The 14,811-nt window shown below is 48.8% G+C and overlaps 1 protein-coding gene and 1 long non-coding RNA gene across 9 annotated transcripts in view; one reads left to right on the forward strand and one right to left on the reverse strand.

The window, feature by feature from the left end:
• Positions 1 to 14,811, reverse strand: part of antxr2a (ANTXR cell adhesion molecule 2a) — a 78,491-nt gene that overhangs the window by 34,333 nt on the left and 29,347 nt on the right. For 6 of the 8 annotated variants that reach the window (XR_013658030.1, XR_013658031.1, XR_013658029.1 and 3 more), the window contains exons 10-16: positions 14,510 to 14,579; positions 8,347 to 8,425; positions 6,949 to 7,044; positions 2,963 to 3,013; positions 1,701 to 1,790; positions 596 to 766; positions 253 to 333 (exon numbers count right to left, since the gene is read on the reverse strand). Coding sequence is in view for 3 of the 8 variants with exons in the window: in XM_023958900.2 (XP_023814668.1) it covers positions 253 to 333; positions 596 to 766; positions 1,701 to 1,790; positions 2,963 to 3,013; positions 6,949 to 7,044; positions 8,347 to 8,425; positions 14,510 to 14,579 (638 nt within the window). In the remaining 5 variants the exon portion in view is untranslated. Of the gene's footprint in view, positions 1 to 252; positions 334 to 595; positions 1,554 to 1,627; positions 1,791 to 2,962; positions 3,014 to 6,948; positions 7,045 to 8,346; positions 8,426 to 14,509; positions 14,580 to 14,811 lie in introns of all 8 variants that reach the window. The other 2 variants (XR_013658033.1, XR_013658032.1) reach the window with 1 other exon arrangement.
• LOC105354827 (uncharacterized) lies at positions 5,135 to 6,905 on the forward strand. Its single transcript, XR_909382.4, has 3 exons — positions 5,135 to 5,271; positions 6,397 to 6,490; positions 6,766 to 6,905. It is a non-coding gene; the product is annotated as an uncharacterized LOC105354827 (long non-coding RNA).

Below are 14,811 nucleotides of genomic sequence, written 5' to 3' on the forward strand. Positions count from 1 at the left end.
AACTGAGGTTTTACCATCTTATTACCATGAAAGATCTATAAATATTCAGGTAGAGTTTAAAACATCGTTCTGGTACATGACACTATAAGTCGTACTGCGAGGCACGTATAGCCATACGTACTGCATCCCCAGACTGATACACAGCCCTGGTGCTAAGGACTCACAGCTACAGTAATACATGAATACATTTGGTGTTTTTGCAATAATAGAGATAATATTTGACAGGAAACATGGTGGGGGTTTGGGACGTACCTTGTCAGCTGAGGCGGGACGCATGACTGACACTCGGTCGTACTGGCGCCGCAGCAGAGCCCACAAAGCGTCGGCGCGTCCCTGGTAAAAGCCAGCAGACACTTTGTAGTTAGACAGCATTTAAAGAATGATGAAAAGCTTCTAAAGTCTCTTTGTCAGAGGATCGGCAGAAGTGCATAATCCACAGCTCCACATAGAAGATCCCTGCAGAAAACCTGAGTTATTATGGAAATGTCTGAGTTACGACACACGGCTGACTGACCCACATCCCCTTAAACACATCAGCACCTTCACAGACCCTTCTGGAGTCAACGGAAACCCAGGGGTTAGGACCAGCGCTCACCTTGATGGGAGTGTACCACTTGTGTCTGTCTGGACGGTTTGTTGGGGCGGCCTTTGGAGCAGGACGTTTGATCATCGGCTGCTCCATTTCCTCCAGTACGCTGACCTTAGCATTTTTGGCCTTCTCCAAGCGGGCGCCCTCTTCGGTTGAGCCTTTCTCCCCCCATCGCACCTGGACGTGTGGAAAACATGAGATCAGTCAGGGTGCAGAGGTCACGTTCAAAGTGGAGGACCAAAGAAGCTCGGCTGCGGCAATGCTGAACTTATGGAGACGAATATCTGACGAAGACTTGTTTTCTAGGGTTCAGCCGCATCATCTCCTGCTTTGTGCTACAAAACCCCCACAGAAATCCTGCCAATGAAACTGGAGATCCACTGAGGTCACAGACAGCAACGTTCAGAGGCAGACTGCACCGAATCGCTGAGGAAGTTCCAGCAGCGACTCGCGTCCATGAGGGGAGCTCAGGAGCAGGCCTGCTGCACCGAGAAACAAGAGAGGATGAATGAGCACGCCGTGACCTCAGCACACACATGAGGGGGGTGGAATTCCAGCAGGAACTCCGGCCAGACTCTGGATTTGGGGACCTCTGCTCTGTATGGTGCACTATTCAGTGAGTAGGGAAGGAATTCTGACACAACCTAAGACTGCAACTCAAAGAGCTGCTCCCAGAGGATGCTGGGAATTCTCTGCAATGGCACCAACTTCTTCAGGGTTGGGGAGCAGAAGCTGGTCTCCCAATGGGAAAGCGGCTTCCAGGGACGAGGAGCGAAGGAGGCGCACAAGGAGAGCTGATGAGTCAAGCTGACAGCAGCACTCAATCTTTCATCCCGGCAGTGACTTGATCCAATCAGGCCGGCGTGGTCACGGACGAGATGGCAGCGCCTGTCATGTCGGAGGCGACAGCGGTCAGTCAGCTCCTCCACCCGCCGCCGCGAAGCTCCACAAACTTCTAAGCCGGCTGGAACACGGAGCGTCAGCAGCTTCCTCTGATGATGCCGCGTTACAGAATGAAAGCTGTCAGGCGCGCCTCACCTCCTGCTGCATGGACCTGTGGAGGAAGTTCTGTGCTCCTTCAAACAGTGCAGGGCGAGGCTGCGGTTCTGACCTCCATGCGTTTGATCCCTCCGGCTCCTCTTCCTCCGTAGTACGAAGCATCCACCGTCGGCCACTTCTTCTTAGGCTGCTGCTCCGGCTCCTGCAGACGGAAACGAAGCATCTTTGCTGAGTGACAGATGTGTTTTGAGCCTCAGTCACAGCGGCCCATACGGGTAGATACGGGCGGTCTGCGGGTCAAAAACCTAGGTGCGGGGCACGTAGGTGGTTCATCCAAAATTCTAAGATCTAGACAACCAGGAGCGCCGCAAAGCGAAAATGTTGATACACATTTTTCTACGAGGTGTCAGGTTTTAGCCAACACTGAAGACTGAAGGAGGCTGTGTCTTCAAAGCCGCTACGTACAGTTTGTGCAGATAGTATGGATGAAAATATGTCATACATGAATAAACTGAGTAATTCTTAACCAACTAAAAATTTGGAACAAATTTCTCAAACAAACTCCAAACCGGATTTACGTAAAGACCTGCTGGCTGAAACCCTCGACGGACATGTGCGTACATTGAGGAATGACAAATCCAACACTTTTGGATGACGTACATCGCGATCACAAAAGACCAACATGTCATACGTGGAAAAAGTGCAAAATGTACGTAGTGGATGTGTGACACGGCCTATACTAATGACTAGAGTGCTGCTAAAGGCCGTGGGACATTCGTCATAAGTGGTTCTATTATCCCTGTGAAAATTTCTCAGTACCTTTACCGCACGCATGACAATGGTACGTTCCATTTTTTGGAAGTAGACGCACAAGCCATAACCCAAAACCTCACAGCACCCGCATGGAGGCTGACCCACACGGGTGCATGTGACTGAAGCTTTAGGCCTGGAGACGATGCAGAGAAATCATTAGAAATCAGACTATAAGCCAGCCTGGTGGATGACAGCATCTGCACCACTGCAGCTGAAACATTCACAGAAAGCCCTGGCTCTGATTGGCCGTGGTGAAACGGTGCTTCACTGCACGTCCCTGTCTCAGTCCCAAAAAGACAGAAACAGCTGTTTTCTCAGCCAGAGGAGGCAGAGACTCATTTCTGAGAAAACCCTGCAAGGTAACCAGAAGATTTCAGCAAACTGCTCTCTCAGAGATGGGAGTGCAGAAATCCCAGCAGACGAGCGTCTGAGTCCGGCGGACCAATGTTCCTGGAAACGTTCTACCGTTGGAAACACTTTCACAGCTCACTCAGGTTCTCCCAGGGGGAAGATCCGGAGCAGGATCTTCAGGGAGCGTCAATGCAGCAGGGCTGTACTCACGGGAGGAGGGGGGCGAGCCGGCGGAGGCGGCGGCGGCGGGTCTTTGATGACCTGGATAGACAGAGGAAAACACAAAGGTGAGAGTGATTCACGAGGGGGCGTCCACCCTTCATCAGTCACAAATGAGGCTGGTGGGGGTGGGTTTTGTGACAGAGACATTCCTGAGCTCGTCTCTTGATGGACAGCACCACCAGGGTGGGGGTCTCCGCCCCCCGCTGACCCTTGATGACAGCCGGGCCGCCATGCAAACAAAGAAAGGCTGAAAATCAACTTGTTAGCAGAAAGACTTTGGGGCCAGCGCTGCGGCCCGTTAAGCTCATAATTAATTGGTGGAGTCCCCCCTCCCCCCTCCCACCCCCAACACCCAGACACCAACTTCTGAGGTCCTAAGGAGTTAATTAGCTCCAGTGACATACAGGGGGCGGCTCAGCTCCAAGTCCTGCAGGGGCAGGATGAGGAAGACTCCGCCCTCGACAGGCCTGACCACGCTGCACCTGAGAAGCAGACTCCCCCCCAGGATCCCCCCCCAGACTCTCAGATGTGCACGGCCAAGCAAAGTGAAGCTGCCAGAGACATTTGTCAGGTGTCAGTCAGACCGACGTCCAACTTGTTCCACAGAGTCCTGACGACATGGCTCAGCTGAGAAAAGACGGCGCTGAAGGACGGGTTGTTGTCGCATGTTTACAGCTGGAAAACAGCACAACACAAAGCTGCTGACTGCATGCTGTCACGCCGTCAGGGCGACCAGCACCGGGGCCGCGGTGAACAGCAGAGAACCCAGCAAGCATCTGCGGCCGAGGGGCTCGCCTTAAAGCTCAGCGAGGCTGCGGAAAACGTCTGAAACGTGCAGGAAAAGGAGCAAAGAAACGCTCCAGGAATCCTGTCATCCAGTTAAAGTTCTTCTATGTTTAAATGAAAAGAGAAGGGATTGGTGCTCAGTTCATGGGCGGAGCAAACAGCCTGCACACATTTCCTACTGAGCCAATGAAAGCTATTCTCAGCTCCATGCGTTGATTGCCGGCTGCTGTCTGCGCAGCCACAGACTGCAGCCGCAGCAGCTCAGCTTTTGTTTAGTTTTGTTTGGTTTTTTTGCGAAGGAGCTTTGCAATTATGGCATATCAGAGCTCCAACAGCTGTTTCATTCCCGGTTAAGCTGCTGGAAGCCGTAAGACTCTCTGCATACTGTTGTCATTAGATAAATGAAAAACAATCAATTAGGGTTAATTAATTTCTCCCTGACAGAACTGGCTGTATGAAAATCCTGAAAAGGTCTGCGGGTGACCTCTCCATACGCTGATTAACATCCGCTCAGCCACACCTTACGCTGATGGGATTATCTGGTTTTATTAAGTAATTATGCAGCAGATTTCCTGCACATGTTGTGGGCTAAATAAAGCATTATCCACCACGGCACTCGGCTGCTCTTTCCCACCAACCTGACGGACAGATGTGAGCGCTCTGCAGTGTGGGAGCGTAATTAAAAACTAAACCGCAGGACATTTAACCATCCGACACCAGCCCAATGGGCGAGCCGCTGCAGCCACCACACCAGGGGGATCCGACCAATCAGAGCAGCCGGGACACTTTCCCCGAACGGCTGTGCCCCTGATTATCCAACTGGACCCGTTAATCCTTACATTCCCAGACTCCACCTTGACCGTCCGGCTGTGTGGACGCTCACCCTGATGGATCTGTGGCAGCTCGCATATTTAGAAGATTAAACACGACTAAAGTCACCGTCTGAGAGAAACGGATGAGAACGAAGGAGGAAGACGTCCAACCACAGTTTCTAGTGCAGATGAACGTGAAATATTCGCATACTGGACACCGAGTGAGAGGAAATGTCCCCAAAAGTGACTCCAATTTGGATAAACTTCCTGTTTAGTTGAACTAAAGACTGCGTCATTCCCAGCTTCATTACCAAACAGATCATAAACAAAGAAATCATGGCTCCACAGCTTGAATGACCTCTGAGCTGGCAGCAGTCCACGCGGGCAGAGACAGAGGGATTGTGGGAGAGTGGGTGTGTGTGCGCGGCCTCATCCCGACTGCTGAAACCTGGCAGACTGAGGGTTTAAATATTAACAAGCCACACATGGCCCTCCTCTTCCTCTGCGTCCCTGGATGGAGGCAGCAGCAGCTCTCTCCACCAAGACAAACACGTCTGTGGCCAGACATGCTGCAGGGGGTTTACATTTTAATGCCTTTGTTGGTTTTCCAAAATATGCTTCCATCCCATTCTGGACGGGATCCCCGCAGGTCCACAAAGCCAGGTGACGTCTCCTTTTGAGACCCGAGCAGCAGCAGAGGTGAGGCGTGTGGTGGGGGGTGGGGGGTGTTTGCCTTCATTAGATCTGAGCGGAAAAAGGGAAAAGAGGAAGCGCACCATCTGCAGCCCCGCTTCCATGGCCCCGAACTATAATCTGCTGCAGATTTCTGTCATTGTTTAAGTGGGGGGGGGGGGGGGGGGCATGTTCCTCCTCTGCTAAGACAGTGGGGGCAGAAAGAAAAACACATCAACCCTCTGGGATCAATACAGACAAATGAAACACAAACCTGAATACGGAAACAATCGGCATCACAATCTGAACGCTGAAGAGAATAAAAACGCTCCGTAACTTTCATACAGACCACTGTTGCATGTTTGTGCTTTGTGACAGTTAACAGCAGCACAGAAATGCTGTCACATTAACCCAATGCATCATGGGAGATGTAGTGAAAAATCAAATCATGTCTCTGAGCTGCATTATTTTATGTTGTCACGGTTTACACTGGATCCAGCGGGACGCTACACCCCTAAACGCAACCTTCAGCTGTTATTCTGTTGGAACTGAGAGACTTTATGAAGAGGAAGTGCGTTAGCCACGTCTGATTGGTCAGACTGATGACGTGTGTGGTAAAGCCTCCAAGCAGGATAGATAGTTTACGGTTGAATGTTCTCCAAAATGAGAGCAATTGGCTAAAGCTGCTTAATAGAGAAGTATTTTCTATTCCTCACTACCTGGACCTGTTTGGATGAATACGGAGCTGATGTCCCACTAATGCTAAAGGTTTTTAGCTCCAATAGGCTGAAATGGATCATTTCTCTGACTTCCTGTCACGATGCAGTAGAGCACCAAGGCACATTGGTAGAAAAACAGAGTTAGAGAAGAAGGAAACAATGACAGGAACGGGAAATGTGGTTGAAACTGGAGCACCGACGGTCCCTAATGTGACCAAACCACCAAAGATCTGCAGCTTTGCTAATAATCTCTTTAGCCCTCATGTAGGTTTCATGTTAGTCCTGAGCAAACAGAGATTTTCTGCAACTCACAGCAGTCTGTCACTCTCATCCCTTCCTGGCTAATCCAAGCTCAGCTTGGTTTTTAACAGTTTGCTTGAAGAAAATTAGGAGACTGTTTCTGAGACCTCTGCTTCACGCCACATGCCTGCAGGTGCGGCGTCTTCACTTCCTGCTCGAGCTCGCACGACGCAGCAGAGTCCGACGGAAGGTGAAAGGTCGAGTGTGATTCCTTTCAGCACAGAGCTGTAAGTTGTAAGACGTGTCTCAGGTTAGACTTTATTTAAATTAAGGGGAGTGGAGGGGGGGGGGGTGGGCTTTTTGTTGTCTTAAATGTTAAAGCGCTTTGAGTTGCACAAAGTATGAGAAGCACTTTTTTTTACAAATGAAGTTTAGTTTGATTTAACAATCGTATATTATGACCTTTATACCTAAGAATAGGAGTCAGAGTTCACATGAACCCTGGTTTGGACCAAAATAAAGAACCCTTGCTCTCCTTTTGAGGGTCTCTGTTCTCCTGCAGAGGAACTCTGCTGCGGTTCACTTCAGTGGGAATGCAGACGGACTGTCCTCGGACCAAAGGGAGGAGATGCTGTGAGCAAAAACCTCAAACACGGAGAGCATCCTTTATTTTGAATGCAACACCAGACGACAATGACGTGCAGCTGTGTTTCATGATGCCTGTGAGCAAGGCAGCAAGACCTACCACTGTACAGAAGAGAGGCCAGAACCACCAGAGGAGCCCCAGAGCCAGCAGGATCAGAAGCACCAGGAAAACGATCCCCACCACCAAACCGTTGGACTGCAGGGAGAAAACATCACTTCAATCAGTCTCAGGATGAAGCCTGTTTGGAAAATGAAGCAGCTGGACTAGAAAACACAGAACTTCAGCTGTCGTGACAAGAACAAGTCCCACTGAGGTCTTAACAAGGGGGGACAGTTCTATTGGGAAATCCTCTTTCCTGTTTTCTTCACTTCCTTAAACAATTTAGTAATTCTGACTTGTAATAAAAAACTCCACTATTTCAAAACATTAACCTGTCATCACATGCTCTGAGCACAGCATGAGGAAATGAAGCCATGGAGCCTGAAGGAAGACAATCAGACGAGAAAAAGGGAACGGGGAAGTTCCACGTGACACACTGATCAGGAGAGCAGCTCCACGCAGCTGCAGAGGGCCTCGGTGCACGTCCACGTGCTCCTCTGCTGGTGCACGTCCACGTGCACCAGCAGAGGTGTTCCTCTAACAGCTGCTTCAGGGTCAGACGGAGAACTAAAGGATGACAGGTTCAATCCAGGAGTCCTGCTGTGTGTTCAGGAGCTTCTCCGTCATTCCTGGTTAGAGCCAAACCTGCCATCCAGACTGAAGTTCACCTGGACACTGAATTCTACATCTCAGTTTCTAGTTGGTTGAAGCTATAAAGCCTTCATTGTTTTCTTTTTTTCTTTATTCTCGTATCTTCCTTCATGTTTTGCCGCTTCTACACTTTTTCATCTATTTCAACCATCCAACTATCCAAATGTTCAGCTCTTTCAGCTTTTTCCTGCTGTGACTTTTGCTCCTTCAAATCCTTGAACTTTTCCAGATATTCCAGGATTTTTGCCTCCATTGAAATAAATGGGGAATCCTTGGTGCAGGAGCTCGCTGGTTCGATACCCGACTGGCATTTTTCACAAAGATATTTTTTCTCATTGTGCTATATTTTCACTTTATTTATGGTCAACTTTGATCATTTATTCTTTTTTTTGGCCAATTATTCCCATTTAAGTTTCATTTTCATGCAGCAAAATAGCATTAAACTCTGCATTTTCTTCTCCTTCTAGTTCTGTTTCTAAATTTGCTTTTTTTTCGCGTTTCTGTAGAGTTCTTTGAACCACAAATGAAACTTGATGCTTTTATTTTGAAAAAAACTCGTGAATAGATGAGCAGTGATGCTCATCTACTGCTTTTTATTTTAAGTTGGTCAGCAGAAGACTTTCTTTTGCCAGTCTTTTCTATGAGAATGAACCAAATGCTGGACTCCCTGTGGTTCTGATACTTTAGCACGGCGGTGGTTTCGAAGGGATTGTTTCAGGTCTGCCTTCAGGACAACGTGGGACTTACGCAGGTGGAGGCTGTGATGGTGTAGGCGCTGCTGATGAAGGACGTGCCGTTGTTCAGGCTGATGAGAACATCCATCGTCCTGTAAAATATCATCATCAGTATTGTGCAGAAATGATTCATGTAGAGCTGGTCCGACGGGCCACAACCCGCCTGTCCTGACTGCTGGACCACTGAGATCGGCTGTGTTCGGTCCAACAGGCAGGATGTGGACCGGGCTGGGCAGACCTGAAGGAGTTTGGTTGATTGATTGACAGAGGGCTCTGATTGTGAAAGTACTGCAGGTGTTTGTCTGCATGTTGTTGGTTCCTGATCTGTGTTGAACTGCAGACAGCAAAACGCGATCGTGAAGAAGGCAGGAATAATTGTCACGTAACTGAGGATAATTGGAGGGATTTTCAAAGAACAGAAGAAAAACAAAAACTGTGAAATAATAGGAGGGTGGTCAGGCCAGAGGGAGGGGTCAGCTCTCATTATCGGGGCCTGGGTGTGTGTGGGGGAAGTAAACTGACTCTTACTGACTGCTCCCCTGAACTCGGATGACTTATTTAGAGGAAAATGCTAAAGCTAAAATGAGCACAATTAAAAGCCTAATGATGAACGGCACCGCAATTTCCATATGTCTATTATGGGTGTCTATTATTATTATTATGGTGGATCCAATTACTGCCGGTTTAATGAGAATCCAGCAAACGGAGCGAGACGCTTCACAGAGGCGGAGCGGGCGGAGGCTCCAGCTGTGAGAGGCCGGGCCGCCTCTCAAACGGGCCTGTGGAATAATAACAGCAGCTCTCTTTACTTTGGACCCGTGCCTGAGGCAGCGCCCCGGGCCAGCAATCCTCCTGTGGTTCTGAACAGATGAGCAACCAAACCATGTGTCCATTACTATGCAGGGGAGCCAGAACACCTCACTCCCTTTCACAGCAACTTCTAGCAACTTCAAAGGAGGACGCTCTGTGACCCGTCCACTGGACCTTCCTCTGGCTTTGTGTATTCAGCCCATACCAGGTGAGAGGCATCAATATGGACGCAGCTTCTTCAGGGGGGGATCACAGGAATCCACATCCTGTGGGATGGGATCAAAGGACCAAGGGTGCTGCATTTCAAAATAAAAGACTTTGGCATGTTTCCCCAACATATATAAGGAGGTGATTTGAATTTCCTCCACTAACTTTGACCAACGGAGCAGCTGCCACATTTGAGACTAAATAGATGGGAATAAAGTGAACCAACGGGAGGGGCTGGAGGGATGTTTGGTCAGGATGGGGGGAGAATAAATCTGATTTCAGGTCGACACGTGCAGGAAGGAAGACAGGAAGGAATGTCAGCTGAAGGTCTTTGTGTTTGTGCTCATGTCGTGCATGTTAACAACAAAAGGACAAAAGAAAAGGCTCATTACCTGAAGAGAGCCGATGAAATTAGTGTAAACTAAAGTCATAAATGAGCGAGCTCCTAAAACAAAGCGATCATAAAGGTCAGCTGTTGTCTGTAAGTCCCACTCTGATCATCTTCTGATCCCAGTCGTCTGCAAAAATACAAAAACCTGTTCGGTTTTCTAGGACATAGTTTCTGAAATTCACCTCTGAGTTGTGGGCGAGACTGTTGGCAAAGAGCATGTGTGGAGGTGTGTGTGTGTGTGCAGGTGTGTGTGTGTGTGTGTGTGTGTGTGTGTAGGGAAAGGTGTGCAGGTGTGTGTGTGTGTGTGGGTGGGTGTGTGCAGGTGTGTGTGTGTGTGTAGGGAAAGGTGAAAATGTTCCACGCAGACAGACTGACTGACTGAAACAGACCAAAGTTCCCTCATTCATCCAAATATTTAGAGGCCTTAGTTTTCTCAGCGTTTTCCTTTTTCTTGAGTTTGGAAACTAAACCTCACAGAAGCTGCTTTCTTCACTGCGGGGTTTGTGGCGACGCGTCGTTTTCATCTTTGCAATCAAAACAAACCTCCGAGTTTGAAAGAATCCCAACAGGAGACGGTTTGAAAAGAGCAGGATGAATAATTGACAGACAGAGTGGCTGTGATTTGACTCCTCTGCAGTGACAGTGAGGACAGAGCTCAGGATGAATGAGAGATGAGAGAGCAGACTGTGGCACAGCTCAGGGATCCATCAGCATCTGGACACAAAAAGCCGCCGGTTTCCAGGGACACCGCTTGAGCAGCAGAGGCACTCCGCACCGTAGAAACTTTGTCCCTCTGTGACGTGTCAGAGAGTTGGCTGGCCGTGACGCTGAGCTTTGCTGATGCCACACAGCTGGAGTGGCTGACGATGGCCGCGTTAATGGCTTTCAAACTTTCCTTAAAGACGTGAGAATTAAGAGGCTGAATAATTGAGGACAGAGCATATGAGAGGCATGTCACTTGGCATCCAGGAGCCATCACTCTGAGCCAGGGAGAGGTGGCCTCATCAAGCCTGGGCTGCAGATGAGAACTGGAGCCGGCACCCAAACATCTGCCAGTCAGGAGAAATCCACTCCAAAAGCCCCTTTAAAGGATTCAGACGGATCCCGGAGCGACAGAGCGCACGGAAAGTTTAGCAACACGATGGCTCGAGGATGACGGAATCACCAACAACCTGCAAAGACTGGTTTCCATTTGTTTCTGGAAAACTTACCAACCCATCATCTGAAATGAGGAATCTACCCAGGAGGACCGTAACTCCAACTCACATGTTTGTCTCTTCTGTGGAAACTGAAAATGATTTGATCCGGCAAACCAATCCTCATATAGGAGATGCTAAATGAATCGCACTGACCAGTTCAGCTTGAATGTTGTAGAAAAGTTCATTTAGATCTTTATATGAACTTCTTTATAAACTGAAACAGTAGTTTGGTTGTGAACTGGAGCTACAACTGTACTTAAACTCTCAGCAGAGAGTCCTGAATGGAAACAGTGTGAAGTTCATCTACAGCCACTGAACGTTTGTTGCAGGGCCCAGTTCTGGTGCTGTTGTGTGACCCGGTCCAGCTGTGCCCCCCCCCCTGCATCACATGTGTAAGAGGATGCAGGACTTTCCCCAGCTTCAGCGCCAACGGCTGTGCCTGCAGTGTGTCGCCCCCCACCCATGGTCATTCCTGCACCGCTGGGGCAAAAACGCAGGGGGAAGTGCTGCTGTGAGAGCCAATTCCACCCCCCACCGTGGCTCTGGCCCTGTGTTTGGGGTCTCTGGACAGGAGAGCAGGGGTAGGATGGGCAGGGGGGGCATGTCAGCAGATGCCAGCGTTTCAGCTTGATGCCACAGCTGTCAGCACAGATGATGCCTCCCCCAGGAGTGCTTCTACACAGCTTCAACGCCAGCAGAAGGACCCCGGATTCCTGGACACTGAGGCGGGATGAGGTGCTGCCCCCCCCCTGGAAGCTGCAGATGTGCACCGGAACATCTGAAATGCCCCACCATCCATGTCTGAGAGGCTCTCCCGAGCTACAGAACATGATCCCAGAGATGGAGGGAGGCGCAGGAACGCGCAGCGGCGTTCCGGTACGGCTGAGTGGAGTCGTGTCGGCGGGGGCCCCCGGCGTAGTGGCGGTGGCGAGGAAGCAGATGTGGACAGATGGATGGAGACGGAAGTTTCGGTGCAGGTGGTCGGGGCTGCAGGGATCGGTGAATTATTTAAACGGGGAGCGTGGAAAAGGGAATGGCTGCATCTGTCGCACATCCTTTTAGGGCCTCTCCAGCAGATGTGTTTACTCATCACTCGCACCAGCTAACTACTTAATGGGTCACCGTCGGCAGCCAAGAGGTAATTAAGCAGACATTTTGCAAATGGCGGGCACGTCACCGCCGGCAGGTCGGGTCTCGTCAACCGCAGGAAGAGATGTTTGACTGAAGCTTCAGACAAAGAAGATGTCACCGAATCCATCAGGATGACTGAACCGCAGGAGCCCCCCCTCCTTCAAACAGCTGCATTAGAGGTCCAGGAGGGTTTGGAACGTACCGACACCCCCACTTTACCGACCGGCATCAAACATCCAGCCCGTGATCTGTCCTCCTGACTAAGTCTTTGAGCAAAAAGACACTTTCACAGGTGTCTGTCTGAGGGCTCAAAGCAACACTCATACATTTGCTCGTGCCTTAATAATCATCTGTAAATCCACACCACCAGGTGGAAACTTACTGTCATTTTCCAGACCTAAACCAAAAGAGGCCAAAGAAAACTCAGTCTTAGGAAGTAAAATGTCATTAAAGAGGCTGCAGAGCGTGAATGTTTCTCTCATTCTGAAAAGGATGATAACCGAAAGACACTGAAATGTTTAGGAAGACAACCCAGACACCTTTATCCCATCATCCTGCCAACGGCCTCAGCTAGGGTGGACGGGAGCGTGGTTACCATGGTTACCATGGTAACCACGCTCTAGAGTCTTGACTTCCTGGGACCTTGGTGTTGAATTTCCTTTTTTGGGCATATTGAAGATATTTTCCTGTCAATGAAGACAAACGCGTTGTTCCTCTGAGACGTTGAAGAACCCTAGAAAATGATCCGGCTGTTTGTTGCCCATCTAACCGTTGTAAGACCTGCAGAAGCTTCACATCTGAAATAAGATGCTAGTGGTGCAGCGGATAGCGCCCTCTCCTCACAGTCTGAAGGCCCTGGTTCGAATCCCTGCTGGGACTTTTTCTGTGTGGAGTCTGCATGATCATCTCCGGGCACTCCAGCCTTCTGCCACAGTCTAATCACAGTTAATTGCCCCTAGGTGTGCGTGTGTGTGTTGTTGTTTGGCCCTGCAACACACTGGTGACCTGTTCAGGATGTACTCCACCTTCCCCCAACAGCAAACCCGTGACCCTGAAAGTCTGTGGCTTCATAAGATAGATGGAAGTGCCATGATTGCTGAATAAATATGACATCAAAGAACCTGAAGATTCTTTCTGGTTTGAACGTTTTTTTTAATTAAATTTCTCAATTTTTCCATAGTTATAAATAAGTTATGTACTTTAAAACATCTGACAGCAGGGGAATATCAACAAAATACTCCAATGTTTTGTTTTTGCTTAAACAATAAAAGTGGAAAAGAAGCCAAACTTTCCCACTGCACTTGAATGCAGCACAGGTAGTGTAGTATTGATTTTGAATTGAGAGAAGAGTTTTAACCAAACAAAAATGCCTTGAAATGCAAATTCAAACATAAGGCGATGTTTATTGTCATTGCATTGCCTGATGGTGACTGATGTTTGCGTTTAGCTAAAAGAGAAAAGGTTTTTAATGTGCTAATGAAGACGCTCAGACAAATGTCTCTGATGCTGAAAGATACTTTCTTTGTTGAAGTTCAGCAGAAAACAAAGATTTAAAATAAATGATGGCAAAGAAAAGGACTTTCTGTCTGAATTTGTGGTGAGTGTGCTTGTAAATGTGTTGGTGCTGTGATTCCTTCGGCAGAGGCAGACAGAGACCACATTTACACCTACGAGCCCCCCAGCTCCAACCACAGGTGAGTGTGGGCGGGTCAGCAGAGGTCCGGCTCACAGCATCTTCATCATCATATGATAGTTAATCTCTTTAGAGCTGCAGGAAGCAGCAGCAGCATAATCATACATTTTTGATTGGATTGCAGTCAGCAGGGACGTTCAAATCTGTTGTTCCATCTAAAATGCCTCTGCAATCATCTGTTGTGGTTTGGGATTATAAAAGATGCCGTTACATTTAAGCTATAAGTACGCAGCCTGGAATAAACACGTGTTTACTCTGCCTCTGCGGGTTGTATGTATACTCCGTCTTTCTGTCTGCGCTGTTTAACACACAGACGCTTTACAGGCGCCGTTTATTTGCAGAAAAAAACATCAGAGCGACGAAGGAAGAAAAAAAATAGAAGCAGAATAAAATAAAATCAACTGAGGAAGTAAAGTTGTTAGAAGAGCGCTTCATGATGGCGCCTAAAGAACGTATGACACAAATGTGGATGTGACGTCTGTCATTAAACGTTCACACATCCCTGCCGTCCTGCTGCCAAGACGCCGCCGTCCAAACATCCATAAAGTCCAAGCAGCCCGTCTGCGGTGCCAACGGTTTACACACAGAATATTTATAGTTTATTTATGGGACGGACTTCTGGTGTGGGAGAAGAAGAGGAAAAACGTTCTCTCAGGGTGGGTCGGGAGTGTTCGGTGTTTGAAGAGGAGCGTCCACACGTGCACACGCTCGTGCACACGCATACAAAGAGGTGGGAAGCACTTACTGTCCAACCTCCTGCAGCCTGGGCGCGGGGCACAGCAGGTAACTGTTCTGGACGACGCTCGGCTTGTGGTCTGCAAAAACAACGACAGTCAGCGTGAGCAGCAGAACCACGGGCCTGGACTGACTTCAGCCTCTGATGAATCCAAACTCTCTGCAAAGAGGGCAGGAAATGGTGAGGTGAAAATGTGAGGGCCAACCATCCTTAAATGCAAATAAACTATTCCAAGAGAAAACAATGGAATGGGTTGCTGTTCATTCCAGAAATAAATGTAAATACAGTTTAACCCAAATGATTGTGTCTTT

This window comes from Oryzias latipes, chromosome 9 (assembly GCF_053564925.1).
Source record: "Oryzias latipes strain Hd-rR chromosome 9, Olatipes_Hd-rR_3.1".
In the NCBI taxonomy this organism is placed as follows: Eukaryota; Metazoa; Chordata; class Actinopteri; order Beloniformes; family Adrianichthyidae; genus Oryzias; species Oryzias latipes.